This window comes from Hippopotamus amphibius, chromosome 9 (assembly GCF_030028045.1).
Source record: "Hippopotamus amphibius kiboko isolate mHipAmp2 chromosome 9, mHipAmp2.hap2, whole genome shotgun sequence".
In the NCBI taxonomy this organism is placed as follows: Eukaryota; Metazoa; Chordata; class Mammalia; order Artiodactyla; family Hippopotamidae; genus Hippopotamus; species Hippopotamus amphibius.
In genome coordinates this window covers 30409320-30428524 of record NC_080194.1, presented here as the reverse complement: position 1 = coordinate 30428524, position 19205 = coordinate 30409320, and the positions used below count along the sequence as shown (strand labels likewise).

Sequence of the window (19205 nt, the reverse complement as noted above, 5' to 3'; positions counted from 1 at the left end):
AATGTACAACTTAGTCAACTCTAACTTCACTCCAACAGGCAAATTCCCCAAGGAAAAAGAAAAGCAAATGAAGAAACTCTTTAGACAGAAAAGAGCTGAGCATCTAAGAGATTCAGGATGGCGTTTCTGGAAATGTTCCACTTTAGGTTTAAAAGGAAACTTTTGAAATGATTAGTAAGTTATTTAGAAACGCAATATTCCAAAGTTTGAGAAGCTAACATACTGAGAAATTTAATTTAGATTTCCTTAACAAGCTCTTTCATGATAAGAGAGCATTCAGTATATCAGTATATAAATGCTATGCAACAGGACTGCCAAATTGCAACACAGAATGGGAGAAATTTGTCACTTTGAAATGCTGAGGGAATTCTTACTAACAGCATTCTCGTCTTGTAAATCTATTATTTTCCTGAACTATAATATGATTTATAAATCTCTGCTGAGTTTTATACTTTTGATGGGAACAGACTAGAAATGAAATGTATTTTCTCAGAATATGAAATTCTCTCAGGAGTTGACCAAATGAGGAATAAAAAGAAACATCTCCTGCAACCAAGCATTCCAAAGTCTTGGTCTCTGCTGGCATATCTGTGGGTGAATGTTGGCCTTCAGAGTTCTGGGCTCAGCTAGACTCTCTTCTCACTCCACACGCTTTCTTGGGTGATGTCAGCCACTCTAAAAGATTTGACCCTGACTTCTGCCTCAGTGACTCCCACATCCATTCTCCCCAGCCCTCAAATCTCTCCTGAATTACAGGTCCCTGTGTCTAACTACCCCCTAGGACCAGCATCCTGCCCTACAGACAGCTCAATCTCAAACTCATTCCTTTCCAAACTCTGTTTCTTCTACCTGAATCCCAGGATTGCAATGGTACTAACATCTATAGAAATAAGATACAGTTCCTGCTCTCAGAAGGCTTATAATCTAGCACAGGAGATAGAAAAGTAAATAGGCAATTATAATACAGGTTAATAAGTGCTGGCCTAGGAGAAGCCCAAGAGGCTATGGCTGTTACAGGAAGAGCATCCAGGCCAGACATCAATCTGAAAGAAGTAACATCTTAGTTGAGTATGAGTTAGGCAACAGAGAGAGAGAGAGAGGTATATACTGAGGAGTCACAAGGAAGGACAAGAGTCCCGTGGGCAGAGGCCCAGGGGTGTGAGATCTTGAAGACAGATATAGGATACAGTTTGGGTAGGGGGCTCAGAAGGGACTGCATAGAGATAAAGCCAGATCACCGGGGCCAGATCTGAACAAGCCTTGTATCCCACATTGGATCTGCACAGAGTTTGAAATCCAAAGGGCATGGTCCAGAGGGTTGGCCAAGCTTGGGCATGGGGATACACGCTCGTCTTTTCGTGGAGAGCTTCAGGTGATCGTGATCCAGGCTCCAGGGAGACCCACCGAAGTCTCAGCTCTCCACTGTGTACTCCATGAGATGCAAAAATAGATCCCCAAAATCAATTTGAGGTTACATTTTATAACAATACTTTCCTCACAGTGCAGTTATACTCTTTAGACATAATCATCTTTAATCCTTACAAGCACTCTGAGCCTAAGACAGACCGTGGACTTCTGCAGTAGATGGGAGACTTCGAAACCTTGAGCATGTTACTTAACCTCCCTGCATCTCAGTCACCCTCACCTGTAAGATTAGGGTGGAAATAGCCACAAACTCTCCTTAATACCTCTGAAAACAAGACCATTTTGATAAGTTTGCCAAACTTGACCTGACCAGACGTGAAGCTGTTTGTAAGTTTTATTTACTCTCTTAGTGTGAATATTGTTACATTCTGCTGCAGCATATGGAAAACGGCTGATCATGGGGATGTTCATGGCCTATTGCCATCTTAACTTTCTGATGTCTGAAAAACTGAATTCAGAAACACATCTAGCCCAAGTGTTTTGATAAAAAACTTGAGGACCTATATATATGTAAAGCATAGCATGTATAAGATAATGTACATGAAGGGCCTCCCTAGCACAGTGACTGGCACATGATAAGGGCTCAGAAATTACAACTATTATCAAAAAGAGGGCCACCTTGACTTTATAAAACAAGGCATGAAAGAAACAGAAATATCTTAAAGGAAATATGTTTTTCTATCTCTGGCCCCTCAAATATTTAGAATGATAGTTTGGAAAATCTGGGGGTGATTTAATTTTTCTAAGCATCGTCATGTCTTTGAATCATAGGGTTTGCCATTATTCTCCTGTTCATAGTAGGAGGAAGAAAATTCAGAGTATTTGTTATAGATGCTAGCAAAGACAGGTGGTGGGAGATTCGGGGAGAGGAGACAGCACAGGTAAGGGAGTGGTGGAGTGAAGTTGTGTTCAGACAAGGGGGATAAACTTCTCACAGTCTGGAACCCAGGGAGCATGGCTCAAAATCCCAACAATAAAGCCAGGGGGGTGTTCGGGGGAAATTTTTATAAAGAGCCTTGAATACCATGTTAAGTTTGTGTTTCATCCTGTAGATCAGGTAAGTTTTGTTTGTTTTGGCTGCACTATGCAGCATGCGGAATCCTAGTTCCCCCACCAGGGATTGAACCTGTGCCCCCTTGCAGTAGAAGCATGGAGTCCCAACCACTGGATCGCCAGGGAAGTCCCAGATCAGGTGTTTTCAAGCCATTTTATCAAGAGAACTTTATTGATATAAAATTTGATTTTCATGGTAACTCTCTGTACTGCAGCCACATACCAATCCGTTTTTACACTGTGGCCCAAACGCTCTTTTAAAAGGGCAAACCTGATCATCTCACTCCTCAGGGCACATTCCTCAAAGACTTCTCATCAAACTTGGAGTAAAATGCCACCTCCCTGCAGACTCTGGGCCCTGCCCACTTCCCCAGCTCATCTCACACCTCCCTGGCTTACCACGTGTGGGTTCTCCAGTGAGCCAAAGCCCTCCCCACCTCAAGGATCTTAGAAAGGATGACCTCTCCTTTACTTCTCCATCCCACTTGCCTGATTAGCTTCTACTCATTCAGATCTAAGCTCAGCCACCTTTTCTGGGAGGAGCCTCTCATTACAGTCTCTCACACCCTGTGGACGTCTCCATTCATTAACTGAGGATTTCATTGCTTGATGTCTTCTCCCCACTTTCTCTGTCAACTTTGAGGATGAGAGGTGGTCACGTCTGTCTTGTTCATGACAGTGTCCCTGACCAATGCCTGGTTGCTAAACGCACCTCCAGCAATTATTTGTTGAAAATATACCAGCGAATACAACAGGAAGACAAATGGGAGAGGAGGCTGCTTTGGGTTGAAATGTGGTTGGAGCCTTTGTTTGAAGCAAGAATGTGAGGCCTGGGATACTTCCCACTAGGCCTACTCCTTGCCCTCCACAGGGGTCCCTGAGGCACTCTCACTGGGGAACATTCTGAAAGCACTATGGTAAGTGATAGGATACTCCAACTAACAGAAGGCTTTGCTATTTGGCTTTGGGGTGAGTGTTCTCCAGAGTGTTCTCTTGGCCCAAAGAGGCTTTCTGCTTGATGGTCAACAGAATGGATAAATGATCTTAGTAGCTTGTGTCAACAGGAAGTATATTTCATCCATTTATTTCAACATCTCTTCTCTCTTGGGTAGGGAAAGACCATAAAAGACATCAATAGGCTGACCTCAATTTTATTCTTTTGTGAAAGACTGGGTGTAGAGTAGACATTTCTTTGGAAAGTCATTTTGGCCTAGGCTCAGACCATCGAGAAAACCGCCTCTGTGCTCTGCAGATCACAGAGCCCATTCCTTGGTCTGAAATGCACACTTGGGCCCATTCCTGGGTCTGAGAGCATGTGACACAGGGCAGCTTGTGTGACACTATGCCTCATTCAATGTGGTCAGCTGTGATGGAGTCAAGGGCTCCCTTTATCTGTTAAATAAGGAAAATCAAAGTGAAAATTACCTTTTGATTGAGCAGCATTGCTGAAGAAAATCAATAGACATGGCTCACGATCTACTGGCACCTTCTCAATGTTGTGTTGTAGACTTTCAAATTACTAGAACACTGAGTTTCAGGCCTCTTCAAGGCCAGCTGAAAATAAACAGCAGAGTAGTATGTCTGTGCAATCCTAAATTAAAGAGGAAATATGTGCTGGCCAAAAGCAAGTCATTTTTTCAACCTCAAAATATTCTTTCCAAATTCTAAGATACTGTGTTTGACATGTTTAAGAGGGAGATATAACAGCTGAAGTTGTCTTTGTTCAGAACGTAGGAGACAGTTTCGTCTAGACTCTCGGGAAAGATATAGAATGACATTTTCAGAACAAATCAAAATATATTTTTAGGGTTTTTTTTTCCCCTGCAGGAAGAGAATTTGACATGTTTCCCTGATTTGAATTTGGTTGATCTATAAATGGCCTCAATAGTTTGAAACAAAACTAGAGTAAATGAACCATTGAGAAAAGTTATTGTACATGCTGTTAGTTCACTTTTCTACCTTAATAATAATATGAGCACCACCACCCACACCACAATAACTAATATTTATTGAGTGGTCTCTAGGTGTGTGCTGAACTCTTTTTTTTGGGGGGGGGGGGCAGGCAATAATATTTTACTTTAATATTAAGTGTTCTCAATGCTAGCAGAGTCCTCACTATTTCAGCATTAATTTTGTTTCTTTTTAAAAAAATTGTATTGGAGTATAGTTGCTTTATGTGCTGAAATCTTGATGTACATTTTCTTATTTCTCATAGCAATCCTAGGAGGTAGAAATTATTATTAATGCCAGTTTTCCAATGAAGAAACCAAGGCACAGAGTTTTGGGGGCACTCACCCAAAGCCACACAGCTGTAGGTGGACAAACAAGGATCTGACATCCCCCAGACTTGCCCTCCTCACCATGTGCTTGTGTCTCCTTTCCCCACAGGGCTAGCATCGTACAGAAACGCATCATTTATTTTCAAGATGAGGGCTCTCTGACCAAGAAACTTTGTGAACAAGGTAAGGACGTGTGGACGTGTGAGCAGGAGAGGGCCTGATAAATGGGAGGTGGCTCCTTCAGTCCAAGCATTCGGCCACAGGAATTAAGGCAGTTGGGCTTTCTGAGTTCCTCCGGGTTCTGCTTCCTCACGTAGCTCCAATTTTTAATCTGGTTGTGTGCTGTGGATAATTGGATCTGCCTTAAACTCTAATTACTCAGCTTGATTCCCTGGGTAGGAGATAATGTACCTTATATTGGTGTCGTCGTCTCCTTATTTTTGTGAAACAGTGATTATTCTGAAGAGGTTCCCTTAGAATAATTCACAGGACTTAATTAAGGAACGCACAGTTGTGTACCTTTAAAAAGTCTGTAAGGGTTGTCTGGAGTAATCACTAGCAGGAACTTGTGGGGCACCCAGGCAGGATGGGAGGGCTTTTTTCTAGGGAAACGGGGATACCAAGGGGGCATTGGCTTTGTGATCTCACCTCATTCAAAGATCTGGTCCTTGGGTTTACAGGCTCATCAGCTCCCTCTCTTTGGATTGAAGGCGTTCTAACAAAGCTTACAGGGGCCAAGTAAACTGCGGAGGTTGAAGCAGAGGCCTGGATTCAGTTCCAGCTGGGGTTCAAATCCTGCCTCTGCCCTTCCTAGTCATGCAACTTAATGTATGTAGAATAGTGCTGTGCCTCCTTGGTAAACACTAAATATCTATACTAATATGTGTGTGTATATATACATGTACACATACATGTATACACATACCTATATATACATTTACACACATATATACACACATACATACATATATATGCACACATATATATTTATTATATATGTGTATATGTTAGCTCTTGTTATCTACATCCCAGAGCTTATTAACTTACCATGAAAAATTAAGGTTTTAAACATCCAAATGTGTTTAGAAGTCATTAGAGAACTAACCAAAAATGGAGAATATTCTGAAATTATACATCTTCACTCTCATTTCTATTAATTTGTGCAGACTTTTTAATTTGCATTTAGAACAATTCACATTTTGAGAAGAATCATTCTACTTCTAGCAAATCATAAGCTACTGGTAAAAAGAAAAGTCAATAAAGGTCTTCTGGGAAAATAATAATAGCGAATTTTTTTTTTAGTGCTCACTACATGCCAGGCACCATTCTAAGCACTTCACATACCTTAATCATGTAATTTGCATAACAATCCTGTATGGTAAAGACTATTATTTCATACCTATTTTATTGATGAGAAGCATGAGACATGAAAAATTTAAATAGCTCATTCAGCATCATACAGCTATTGGTGGAGGTCAGAGTTTGGACCTAGGAGAGCCATTGCCCTAACCACTGCCTTTCTATCAGAGTGACTACCTCCCAATTCAGTAGCTTGGATTGTTGCTTTGGGAAGATCAAAGCATAGGTCTCCCTTTAGATGAGCTAGGGCAGAAACTAGGTCCTATGTGGAGGACTGCTTGGAGAGCATGGAAAAAGCTAAAGGGGTCCTTAGCTCTTTCCAGGGTCCATGACCCTGCATTAGGGTCATGCCTGCCAAAGGGGCCAGAGAGCTGGCACCTGTGGGCCAGCACCCTGGGCAGCTTCCAGGTGGGTATCACCACACATGGCTGTTGGGGCTTGCCTGTATTTCATAGTCCACAGATTCGCTTGGCCTTTCCCCAAACCCAGAACATCTCAACTCTTGAGACTCTTGGTTCCTAATGGACAATCCCATCCCTGCCCAGCCTCCATGAGATGACATCCAGGTCCCATGGGTTAGAGTTGTGGCTATTTTAGCTCACCTCTTGGTTGGCTAGTCACAGCCACTGTGGTCAGGTTTTATTAATCTGACTCTCAGAGGACAGCCTTATCTCCTAGATATTGAGGGTTCCTGGAAGAACTTCACTGTCAGCCCCATGTACTGACAGCAACCATCAACTAAAGTGCACTTTCCAAAGCCTCAGTCCTGATGTTGTGAAAGCCTTGTCCAAGCTATGAATATGCTAACATTCGGCAGATTCAGTGTCAATAAAATGGCATTGCAAATCTCTGTCGGTTACCACTTCTGAAGCAGAGATCCTATCAGAATGACTAAGCACAAACCTGTATAAAAAGACCTCTTTCCAAGAGCAACCTTGTGGACAAAAAAAGACCCAGCAGGACCTGGGCTGAAGGATCATTAGGTGCAGGTGTAGATGCTCCCTGGAGACGCAGAACCATGAGGAAATCCATTAGTTAGCAAAGCAGATTCCGTACAGAAAGTCTTTAAAATATAAGCATAGAGAAGAGGGATTTTTCTTAAATGTGTATGCCCACTTCATCATTTCCAGCTCTTTCATTAAGGTATTCACACTCTCTGTTGAGTCAAATCAAATCTGTCAAGGAAGGGGAGAGAGAAACTAGTGTCTATTTTTTTTCCCCAGTCGTAGCTATTAATCCATAGGGGGAAAATTAAGAATTACACAGATTAAAAGCAGTGGCAATCGTTATTTTCTAACAGACACATAAAACATTAAGTTACTTACAATTAAAAACAGAGAAACACAAAATATTCCAAAAGGTGACCTATAATAAACAAATGCAAACATACACTCACTTTAATACCATGCCACAGGCAATTAAGGGAGAGAGAAAGCGATGAAGGGAAAAGCAGAGATGAGAGGAAAATACAGACAGAGAAGGGATAGTGAGAAAAGGAAGACGAGGGAAGAGGAACAAAGAATAAAGGATGAGAGTAGAAAAGGAAGCTGACGGATTGAGAGTAAAAATGAAGGGGGAGGGGACAGCTCGGAAGATGCTACAGGGCCTGCAATTACCTGTATTGGGCAAGCCCTGCACTATTAGGAGAAGAGGGGTAAGTTAATACTTGTTATCACTGCCCTTTGAAAACCTGATTCATTTTCAGTGGGCTTTTCCTCAGTAGGAAACAGTATGTGTTTTTATTTTCAAACTTAGAAATTTATTTTTTAAATGGAAGCTTATTTTCCTTTGGAATTCCAAAGGGTTTATTATAAGTGCATTCCCTTGAACTCCTGGATGCATCTTTAAGTTCACTACTTGTATCTGAAAGCCCTTTTGATAAGGTAAAGCTACCAATTTGCATTATTTTGGTTTTTCAAGAGATTATTGCTGCCTCATTTAACAGCGCCTAGTAGTTACAATTGAAACCCCAGCATGTATCTCTTAGCTCTGAATCCCTTTTTCAAAACTAATTTAGTTTTTTTTTTTTAACAACATAGTTGATCATAATGGCAATATGAAAAGGAAAAACCTTCAAGAGTTACTCATTTACACTACCTCTCCTGAAATATATTCAATAGGGCTTGTCCCTTGGGTATCAAAGTGACTCACACAGGAATCAGATCTGGACTTCATGTACATATGGCAATAGGAAGCTTGCTCCTAACACAAACAATGCTCTAGCCACTTCCTAGTGTACAAAAAGTAGCCAAACAATGATTTCTACTTGGGGTGGTTTCAGATCTCTTCTTTAGGGCTGTTTAGAGATCCTGGAACTGTGTAGGGAGATAATTTTTTAAATACATCATTCCTCATCTGAAAAAGCAAAAAGAGAAACCCATACACAGAAATTTCTCTCATTGATGTTTATGCAGATCTATCCAGCAGAAGGTCTTTCCTGCAGTGATATAGTATAGAGGTTAAGAGCATGGACTATGGACTCAAAAAGACTTGAGCTCCAGTTCTGCCTGCACCACTCACTAACACTGTGACCTTGGGCTGGTTACCTAATATGCCTCAGTTTCATGATCTATAAAATGGGGTTTACCAAAGTCCTGACTTCCTAGGATTGCCAGGATTAAATGAGACAATATATGGAAAGGGATCAGCATGTACAACTACTGTATACAATGTAGTTATTATTACAATATCCCATACGTTTGTCTCCATCCTTGAACTCAGAATCCGCTTCTTCCACCCATCACTGGTTTTGCATATCCAAACCAAATGAACCCAGTGAATTCCATATGGAAGACTCATAAAATGTTCTTCCTAGCACTCAGGAAGATTTTTATACTCTTTGTCGCTGCTCTTTATATAATAGTTAAGAATAAACATCCAATTTGCAAAAAAAGAGAGAGAACATTTGTGTTAATACTTCCAAAAGAACCAAAGAAAAAGCAATTGAAGCAAGTTACATCTGTAGACATTGTTTTCGTCTTGCAGGAAGCAGAACAGAGTAAAAGCAACAACGTACAGTTAGGGATGTGGGCTTGACAATCAGAAATACTGAATTTATTCATATAATCTCTCTTTCCCCACTAATCAGCTATTCACAGCTAAAAGTGGGGGCAGAGAGGGAATCTTGAGTTTTTCCCGGCTCCTTCTATGCTCAGAAGTAAACGTGAACTTATAAACGTATTCCCAAACCCCTAACCCTCCCAGTAAAGTCTCTGAAAGTTTGATAAGAAGTGATGTGACTATATATGCATATCTTTTTAGAAATAATTTTCAGCAGTTCTCTATGTCTCTCTGCTTGCTGTCATTGCTCTCCTTCAAAGCTTTGCCTTCTGGTCCTGGCAATTTGGCCCCAGAGGATATTCTTTAGAGAAAACACACACAGGCATATTCCTCTTAAAATCTGGTGGAGAAATCCAGTTGTGGGAGGGGTGGGGAAGGAGATTTGGGCCCAGAAAGGATAAGTGAGTAAATTTTACCAAGATTGCCCCCATCACAAATATTCTGCCTTACTGGTCCCATAGGTCTCCTCACATTATTAAGGCAAAAGTTCTGATTTTTTTTAATTTGCAAAATATAGTTATCATCCTTAGAGGTATGTAAAATCCTTTATAGCTGGATCTGCTTCTGAGTTATTAATCAGTGAAAACTGCACCTCATTTTCTTTTTTTTAATATATTTATTTATTGACCGCATCGGGTCTTTGTTGCTGCACACAGGCTTTCTCTAGTTGTAGTGAGCAGGGGCTACTCTTCATTGTGGTGCACTGGCTCCTCATTGCAGTGGCTTCTTTGTTGTGGAGCACAGGCTCTAGGCGTGCAGGCTTCAGTGGTTGCAGCACATGGGCTCAATAGTTGTGACTCATGGGCTCTAGAGCACAGGCTCAATAATTGTGGCACACAGGCTCAATAATTGTGGCACACAGGCTCAATAATTGTGGCACACGGGCCTAGTTGCTCCAAGACATGTGGGATCTTCCCAGACCAGGGATCGAACCCATGTCCCCTGCATTGTCAGGTGGATTCTTAACCACTGCACCACCTAGGGAGTCCCTGCACCTCATTTTCTTTTAAGGACATTAAGGACAAGATGAAACCAAGATGGCGCTGCCTTCTAAAATGACTCACAGTTGCTTTCTAACTTGGTGACTTTCCTGACTATTTCAGATTCCACATTTGATGGGGTGACTGACAAACCAATCCTAGACTGCTGTGCCTGTGGAACTGCCAAATACAGGCTCACATTTTATGGGAATTGGTCTGAGAAGACACACCCAAAGGATTACCCTCGTGAGTAAAATGGCTACTTTATGGGTTGGGGGAGAGGGTATTACAGAGTTCTGTCTAATTGTGGGACACACTAGCTGCTCCTTCTTACCAATTTATTCATAAAACACATTCCAAGTAAGTGAACTCATCGAGACAGGCAGATATAATGGCGGTATGCTTTCAGCTTCTTTGCACAGCATTGTTCTAAGTGTTTTCTTATCTGTGATTCTAAAAACCATTCCTGAGGTCATGCTGCTTATCTTTGGTAACCTCAGTCCTTCTGAAGTGGCTCCATCCATACAACCGGCCTATTTGTGGTGGAAAGAACTGGCAAAAGGGACCTGCTCTTGACAGCACAGACCAAGGTCAACAAATAATCAGCATCCTCAACCACAGCATGCATTGGTAATATATCAGATACCACCTTAGCATCCTCATGACATCATGCTCCAGGTTGCCAATACCAATCTGTGAGAGTTGTCAGGCGACCCCAGACTTGCTGTTTTAGAGCAAATCTTTAATCAGGACTCTACCGATTCCCTTTTATCAAACAGTTGTCTCGGCAAATGCCTAACATGTCAGACACTGTGCTAAACTCTAGAGATATAATAGTGAATAAAAAAGACAACCCACATTCTCATGTAACTCAGAGATTAATGAGGAGACAGACACTAATCAAATAATCACAAATGGTATGAAAATTAAAACTATGAATAGTGAACTTACTGTGTGGCAAGCATTTTTGCATATGTTGTCATTTCATCCTCAAAATAACCTGCTTTCATGGATGAGCTCACTGGAGATCACAGAGATGTCATAATTTGCCTCTAGTCCAACATAAGTACAGTCATTCCTTGGTATTCGAGGGGGATTGGTTCCAAGACTCCCATCTACAGATGATCAATCCCTTATATATCAATAAAATGACATAATATTTGCATAAAACATACGCAGATCGTCCCATATACTTTGTCATCTCTAGATTACTTATAACACCTAATACAGTGTAAATAGTTATAAATACAATGTAAATGCTAGGTCAATAGTTATTGTGTTGAAAATTCAAGTTTTGTCTTTTGAGACTTTCTGGAATTTCTTTTTCAAATATTTATGACCTGTCTTTGGTTGAATCTGCGGTGGCAGAACCCTCAGAGTGAATGGCTAATGGTAGTGGATCCAAGATGCAGAAGGGGTGTGTCAGGCTCCTTGTCCAGCCTTTCCTTTGGGTTGCCTCTGAGAACCAGCGTTGCCCATTCTTTCTAACTGTGGGTGGCAGGATGTCCGTGTGTGGCACTGAGCATGCTTTTTCGGTTCATTGTGTGTTTTGTGTTTTGTTCTTGTTCCCTTCACTTTGGAGTTGCCACAGCTGGCAAAGAACAGGGAGGCTGAAGAAAGCAACTAAAAGGAGACATTTGGGTCAGCCCCAAAGGAAGGGGTGCAGAGGGTACATGGTTGGGACTTGAGAAGATCCAATCTAGACCAGAACCTCCATGATCCCCAGACAGCCCACCCAGAGGGGACTCCATTTCTTGGCAAATCAAGAGCCTTATTGTTTAATTTAGCCACATGGAATCAAGGCTGGAGATCTTAGGAGCCTCACACTAGTTCATTCTTCTGACTCTGGGATTCAGCTTGCTCTGCTTCAGCTGGTGTGGGAGACCTGTGTGAACAAACTTGGACTCTCTGCCTGGGGGGAAAAAGCCACTTGGAACAAGCATGATGGAAAAAATTTCCTCTAGTGCCTCCCATCCACTAACCCAGAGGAAATAAAATGTTAGCGGCCCATTACTCATCTTTTGTAATCCTAAGGCGCTGCTTGCTCTTTTCTATTCTGACACTGTTGTTTCCCAGGATTTTTTTAAAGGGTACAGACCATTGTTTCTGGGTCTTTGGGCCAAATCAAGTACAAATCTATACAGAATTCCTGTGGCGTTGTTGGGAGTTTCTTAATACATATAGCAGACGTGTTCCAAACCCCCCAGGATTGTTTCGTTGTCAGATGTCAGAGTGTGTTCTAATTTTTGGTTGGAAAAAATTTGGTCACTGTGTTCAGAAAAGCATTTATCACATCTGTAATTATTTCTTCAGGAGGCCTTCTTCTCCACCAGACTGAGAAGTCCTCCAGGACGAAAGCCACAACCTGCTCATCTTTCATTCTTTGTGCCTGCAAGTGTCTAGGGCCCTCCCAAGTACTGGGTACTGGTGGTTGGACTCCTAGTGGCATTCGCCATGAGCTGGGAGGCAGGTGTGTAGCCCATATTAGTCATGTTGGTCAGTACTGAGCAGGGAGAGGGCCAGGCTTTCCCTGGAGGGGAGGGGGTGGACTTGGACACTAGGGGCACTGGAGCCAATTAGAAGGGCACAGAAAGGTGCCCTTCAAAGTCTAATCAGGACCTTGAGAATTCAGTATTCACAAAAGTGATTTCTGCCAATCTTAGGTAATAGATGACTTTCATTTGCCCCTCCAGGAGTGATTCTGTCTTGATAACCAACCCTGGCCATTAAGTCCAATTAAGTCAAGATACCTCTCAACAATAGTGCAAACTGATACATAACAGGTCCTCCTCTTCTTATTAATTGCTCACCCCAAATTCCACTTTCTCTGCAAGCATCTCAGAGCAGCAGTTCTCAAGTTTTTTAATTTCAGGGCCCCTTTTACAGGCTTAAAAATTATTGAGGACTCCAACATACTTTTGTTTATAAGGACTGGGTCTCTCGATATTCACCATCACAAAAATTAAAACAGAAATTTTAAAATATCACTTACTAATTAACTTTAAAAAGTAACATATAATGAATTAGTAATGATTAACTTATTACCTGTTAACATATTTTATGAAAATAACTATATTGTCCAAATGAAAGAAATTTAGTAAAAGGGCATCATTGTTTTACATTTCTGCAAATCTCATTAATGTTTGGTTTAATGGAAGACACCTGGATCCCCACATTTGCCTCCGCGTTTAATCTGTTGTGGCATTTTTTTCTTGCGTTTAAGTATATGAAGAAAATTCTATCTCACACAGATGTGTAATTGGAAATGGGAAGAATATTTAAAAAACCTTTTCAGATAATTACAGATAATCTTCTTTGATGCTACACCAAAACTCTGCAAATGGTAGTTTCTTAAAGGAGAATTACGGTGTAGAATGTGAAACCATATCAATGAACTTGTACTTTGGTACATTAAAAGGCACTGCTTTCCCTTGCACTTTGAATGAATGGTTGACAGATGCATGATTTTTATAACATCATCTATTGGTGATTTGGAAAATACTGGTTTACTGAGTTATGCAGATATTGAGACATTCAATGTCTCAATCCAGATATTGAGACATTTCATTATGCAACATCAAAAATCACATTCTTTGAGATCACTTCCAATCTCATCAGTAAAGCGTTTAAGTATTGAAAAGCTATCAAATTCACAGTGGTAGATACGAGTTTCCCAAGATCCCAAGTTTTGCTTGAAAGCTCAGATTTTATCATTGGCAATAAATACTGTCAGGTGTTTTTCTTGAAGTGACAGCCTCATTTCATTTGTTAAGAAAATCTATGCCAAATTCTCAAGACTGAATAACCATAATTTGTCATTTATTCTTTCAAGTAAAAATGATGTTTTATGACAATGAAATTGTCCAGCTTGCACCTCAAGCAATTGCACAAGTGCTTTTCTTCAAGACAGTCCCAGTACTCAGTATATAGCAAAAGGGCTTTATGTGTATTTCCCAATTAATCACGCAGAATAATAAAAACATGTGTACTCAAACATAGCGAGTTAACAACATTAATAATGTTTATTGTTTCATCAAGGCCATCCTTAAGTGAAACTGATTTGGGGGGTTGTTGTTTGCAGCAAGTTCCTGGCATGAGGAATACAGTAATGACTAATACAGCTCAAGGCCACTGCCTTGACCCACACTGAGTGCCAGCAGTTTTACTCACAATGGCTTTTGCCCCATCAGTGTTAGTGTCAACACATTACAAAAGGCAAATTTTATCTTAGTGTTATTATGAAAATAGTTTTCACCTCATAGATCCCTCTGAAAGGGCCAGAGGGGGTGGGGGAGGAGGAGGGTGTCCCAGGGCTCTGTAACCACACTTGAGAACCTCTGCAGTAGGATAAGACAGCAGCCTAAGGGGGCTGTCCTTCAGTCGTCTTTGGGAACTTGCCTTTGAGAGTTCACATTGGACTCTGCACCCTATGCTTTCCGCCGTCGCCAGTGGTGGCTGCGTCTGCAGGTGGCTCTTCCCAATCAGTATACGAAATGGTTTGTTCCCAATGCTGTTTCTGGGGTTCCTTCTCTTGGAGAACAGAGTACTCTCTGTATCCATGATACCCCTCTCTCTTGAAGGAATGAGGCCTGAGGTAAGGAAGGCAGGAAGATGGTGTAAATGACCTCTGGCATTCCCTCCGATTGCAATTCGATAAATCACTGCTGGCCTCCTGGAAATAGTGAAATCTTTTTTTTAAAAAAAATTCATTCAATCATTAATTCATTTACTTGCTAAGTGAAATCTTTTGAAAACACTCCTGAGTAGTTTCTAGAAATCTATTTGAAGGCTGGATCATGTAAGTGTTACCTCCTGATTCTATAAGTGAAAAAAAAACCGAAGCACGTAAAAAAAAAAAAAAAATTAAGGGCTCAGATCACATAGCCAGAGAGTTCAGAACCAAAATCAAAGCTCAGATCTTCTGATTCCTTTTTGCCTTCCTCTGGGGGCTGTCACAAGGCAGTCTTCTCTCCTCTGCAATAAAATTAAATATGTCATTCACAACGCAAAACAAGGCCCTGCTATACCACCATGGTCTCAACTGCCTCCAAATTCTGAACAGCTTGGCCACACTGTACAAAGACCTGGGCTGCTGAGATCCTAACTTAGAAATCAGAGGTCTGGATTCGCTAAGCCTGAGCTGAGCTCTGGAACCCTGCAGTGTTAGGAGAAGGGCACACCCCCAGTGTCTGTCCTCGGTACTGCGACTCTGTACTCCAGGAGCATTTATTCTTTACAGGAACATGGTGACCAGGCAGTGTTACCACATAGAGATGTCCCAGGGGCTGGAGATATGCCCAGTCTTTACCAGGGGATTGGGAGTTGCCTAACAGATGCTGAATCTCTTTGCTCTCTTGCTCTGAACACAGCGTCTGGGTTTTTGACAAATGCTTCTACCCCACAGAGACTCTGTAATCTCCCTTGACAATGTCAACTGTATAACTCTCCCCATTTTTGATATAACATCAATTTTAACACTATTTGACAAATAAACATTGACGAAAGGAACTTTTTGTTCCAGGAGCCAATTATTTTTTTCATTTGGCAACACATTGCTTAGAATATAAACACAGCCACTGGAATACTCTACGGAATCATAGTTTTACTATGAAATTCAGCCATCTTTTCCACTGGGTCACTTAATTTTTAAAAATTATTAGTTCTTAATCCAATCACATGAAAAAACTACCACTCTAATACTTGACAACCGCTTTCATTTCTTCATATATTCAACTGTATACAGAGTTCCTACATCACATTTGTACACATCATGTCCTACTTTTTGCATTTGATTTTATTTCCATAGTCATAATTTATTACATCAGCTTGCTCTAAACCACTTATCTAACAGTTCTTTTATTGAACATTTAGGTGATATTAAGTCTTTTGCTAACGTAGAAACCACTACAATAAAAAACTTCCTTCTTTAACCCTTCCCCCATTCTTCTCCCTGCCTTTGAATAATTTCCTTTAAATAATTTCCCAAGAGTAAGATTGCTGCATCAAAGGATATGGACTTTTTTTGGGGGTGGGGCAGGGGTCTTGAGACATTTTGCCAGATGCTTCTCTAAAACATTTGTATCGATTCACCATGTTAACAAGGGTGAGTAAATACATCTGTTTCTCCCAGCCTCTTCAGCATCCAACATAACTTTTTTCATTTGGGTTTGGCCAATAAGTGGTTATAAAAAATTAATCTTATTATTTTAAATTGGCATTGGTTTAATTACTAACACACTTGAATCTTCTTCCATGTTTATTGTCCTTTGCCTTTAAAGCCACTAGGGTGTTGGCAGGAATCAAGCCTGATTTTGCTCATCACCTCCCCAGGGCCTAGCTCATTGTCTGGCACATTGAAAGCCTCTCAATAAATAGCGTTGAATGAACGGATGAATGATGAGAAGCAGTTATGAAACGAGCAAGGAAGACAGTGGAAGGAAATGAACAATGAAAAACCACTGAAGAGGTTGGGGCAGGAGAGAGAGAGGACTTTATATGGCTACTGAGTGGGGAGCACGTTGGAAGGGGCAGATGGTGTCAGGGAAGATGGGTTAGGAAGATACCACAATGATGATGGTAGCTTGGACTAAGGCAGTGGATGTGGTGTTGGAGAGAATGGACAGTTTTGAGACACCTTTTGGGGGGAGATTCTGTCTTGGATTAGATGTGGGGGAGTGAGAGAGAGAAGCATCAAAGCTGACAAGCTAGGTTTCTGGCTTGGAGACGGAGGTACTCTTTCTTCTTAAAATATTCCTGAATGTTGTCTTTCTATTTTTATAAATGATTGTGAAATCATTTATATCAAGTTCTGTAAAGGATCCTGTCAGAATTTTAAGTGGGATTGCATTAAATCCTCAAATTACTTTGGGAAGAATTGTTAGCTTTAGAATATTTATCTTGCAAAGTTTCTTCCCGTTTAAGAATAGGACCATTTGTGGGTTTCCTTAGCCCAGTTCCTAGAACAGCGATGAACCACATGTGGACAACAGCCCCCTTCTCTTGATCTAACTTCAGAAACAATCAAACATTCAACAAACAATAATTCTACGTCTTCCCGTCATCACTGGGAAATCTCTTTCCAAGCTGAGTAATGGTGCCCATCACAGCCTCCCAGCTGTGCCACCACCAGGCTGAGTCACGAACAGAGCATATTGCCAGGAAATAGAATTTGGTACCAAGCACATGTGTCATGATACACCATTTCAGTGAAAGAAGGAGCAAAGAGAACAGATTAAATAGCTTCTTCTCCCTTTTCTCCTCCCTTCCTTCCATCTCTCTTACAGCAATAACTCACTATTGTATGGATTGAGATTGGAGAAGGAGAAATCAATAATCTTGTCTTTCCATTAAACATGCAGGTTGAATGCACACAATCTCTGATCTTTCCTCAAATTCCATAAACATAACACTAGATGAATATATATGTATCCACAAAAACAAGAAAAGAGGAAAGAAGGCCACACCATACAAGAGATAGCATCAAAATCTGGGACGATGAAAGGCAGATGGGCAAATGGCAACTGCCTGGCAGAGCAAGGACGGATGGGTCCTGAGTACCTGCACAGAGGATAGTGCAGAACACAGGAACAGAACCACGTGCTCGGCGCAATGAATGAAAAAGTGTTCAACACAACAGCATGAAAGTTTAGAATAACAGGCATGGGGCAACCCTATTCAGAGTTCAGAAAAATGGGTAACAGGACTTCCTTGTTGGCGCAGTGGTTAAGAATCAACCTGCCAATGCAGAGGATGTGGGTTTGAGCCCTGGTCTAGGAAGATCCCACATGCCGCGGAGCAACTAAGCCCATGTACCACAACTACTGAGCCTGCGCTCTAGAGCCCACGAGCCACAACTACTAAGGCTGAGTGCCACAAGTACTGAAGCCCGTGCACCTAGAGCCCATGCTCTGCAACAAGAGAAGCCACCGCACTGAGAAGCCTGCACATTGCAACAAAGAGTAGTCCCCGCTCGCCACAACTAGGGAAAGCCTGTGCACAGCAATAAAGACGCAGTGCAGCCTAAATAAATAAATAAATTGATTTTGAAAAAAGAAAAACAGGTAACAAGAGATCAGACCTCTTTAGAGCAACACAAAAGCTGCACAACAGTGGAACAATGTCAAACTCCAAGCTCGTGGTTATAAATTCTCAGGGGAGAACTTTTATTCAGCCCAGAGTTCAGGTGGAGACAGAGAAGCCCTCTTGTCAGCTTCATATGCTAGTTAAGTTTCTTTCGGGATCACTTTTTCGCTGCAAGTTTATTTTGTTTTGATGAGAGAGTATGTAATAGGTAATTTCTGCTTTTCTGTATTTAATGAGCTTTTTTTTTTTTTTAAGTAACCTCATATATGTTTATTTGGAAAGGCTTCTATCTTCTTCCACCTTGGTGCCAAGGGATATGTTAATTTATGGCACACGAGCATCACTGGTCCATGCAAGGTCCCTCTGGCTTTATTTCATTTCATTCCATCTATCCCACATTTATTGTGATTACAGTCATATTAAAGTTTTTTCTGCCATCTTATTTTATATTTTGGGGGAACTGCTTCTTTTCTTTCCATTGCCTGAGTTAAGTTTTCTGTTGCTGGCTTAAAAGTTATTTGACTCATTTTTTTGTTGGTGTTCTTATGGTGGTTGCCCTTAATTTAAGACACATGCTTGTGTTTATTTACCTCTGTTGATTTCATAAACATTTTAATATTTATATCTTCCCAAACAAAAAACAAGAAATTAGCATGCTCTCATTCCTTTGGTCTCTGTGATACCTATATCCAAATACACACTTCATATTGATTGTTTTCTAGATCTTTATTTCTGAATTGTTATGTATATTTTCTTTTCTTATTGAAGTAAATTGATTTACTATGTTGTGTTAATTACTGCTGTACAGCAAAGTATTCAGTTAAACATATATACATTCTTTTTTTATATTCTTTTCCATTATGGTTTATCATAGGATATTGAATATAGTTCTCTGTTCTATACAGTAGGACTTTGTTGTTTATCCATTCTGTATATAAAAGCTTACATCTGCTAACCCCAACTTCCC

At 40.9% G+C, this 19205-nt stretch overlaps 1 protein-coding gene across 1 annotated transcript in view; it reads left to right on the top strand.

Moving 5' to 3' along the window:
* Positions 1 to 19205, top strand: part of SPON1 (spondin 1) — a 270084-nt gene that overhangs the window by 111223 nt on the left and 139656 nt on the right. The window contains exons 4-5 of the mRNA XM_057750017.1: positions 4867 to 4940; positions 10280 to 10402. Coding sequence (XP_057606000.1) covers positions 4867 to 4940; positions 10280 to 10402 — 197 coding nt within the window. The remainder of the gene's footprint in view (positions 1 to 4866; positions 4941 to 10279; positions 10403 to 19205) is intronic.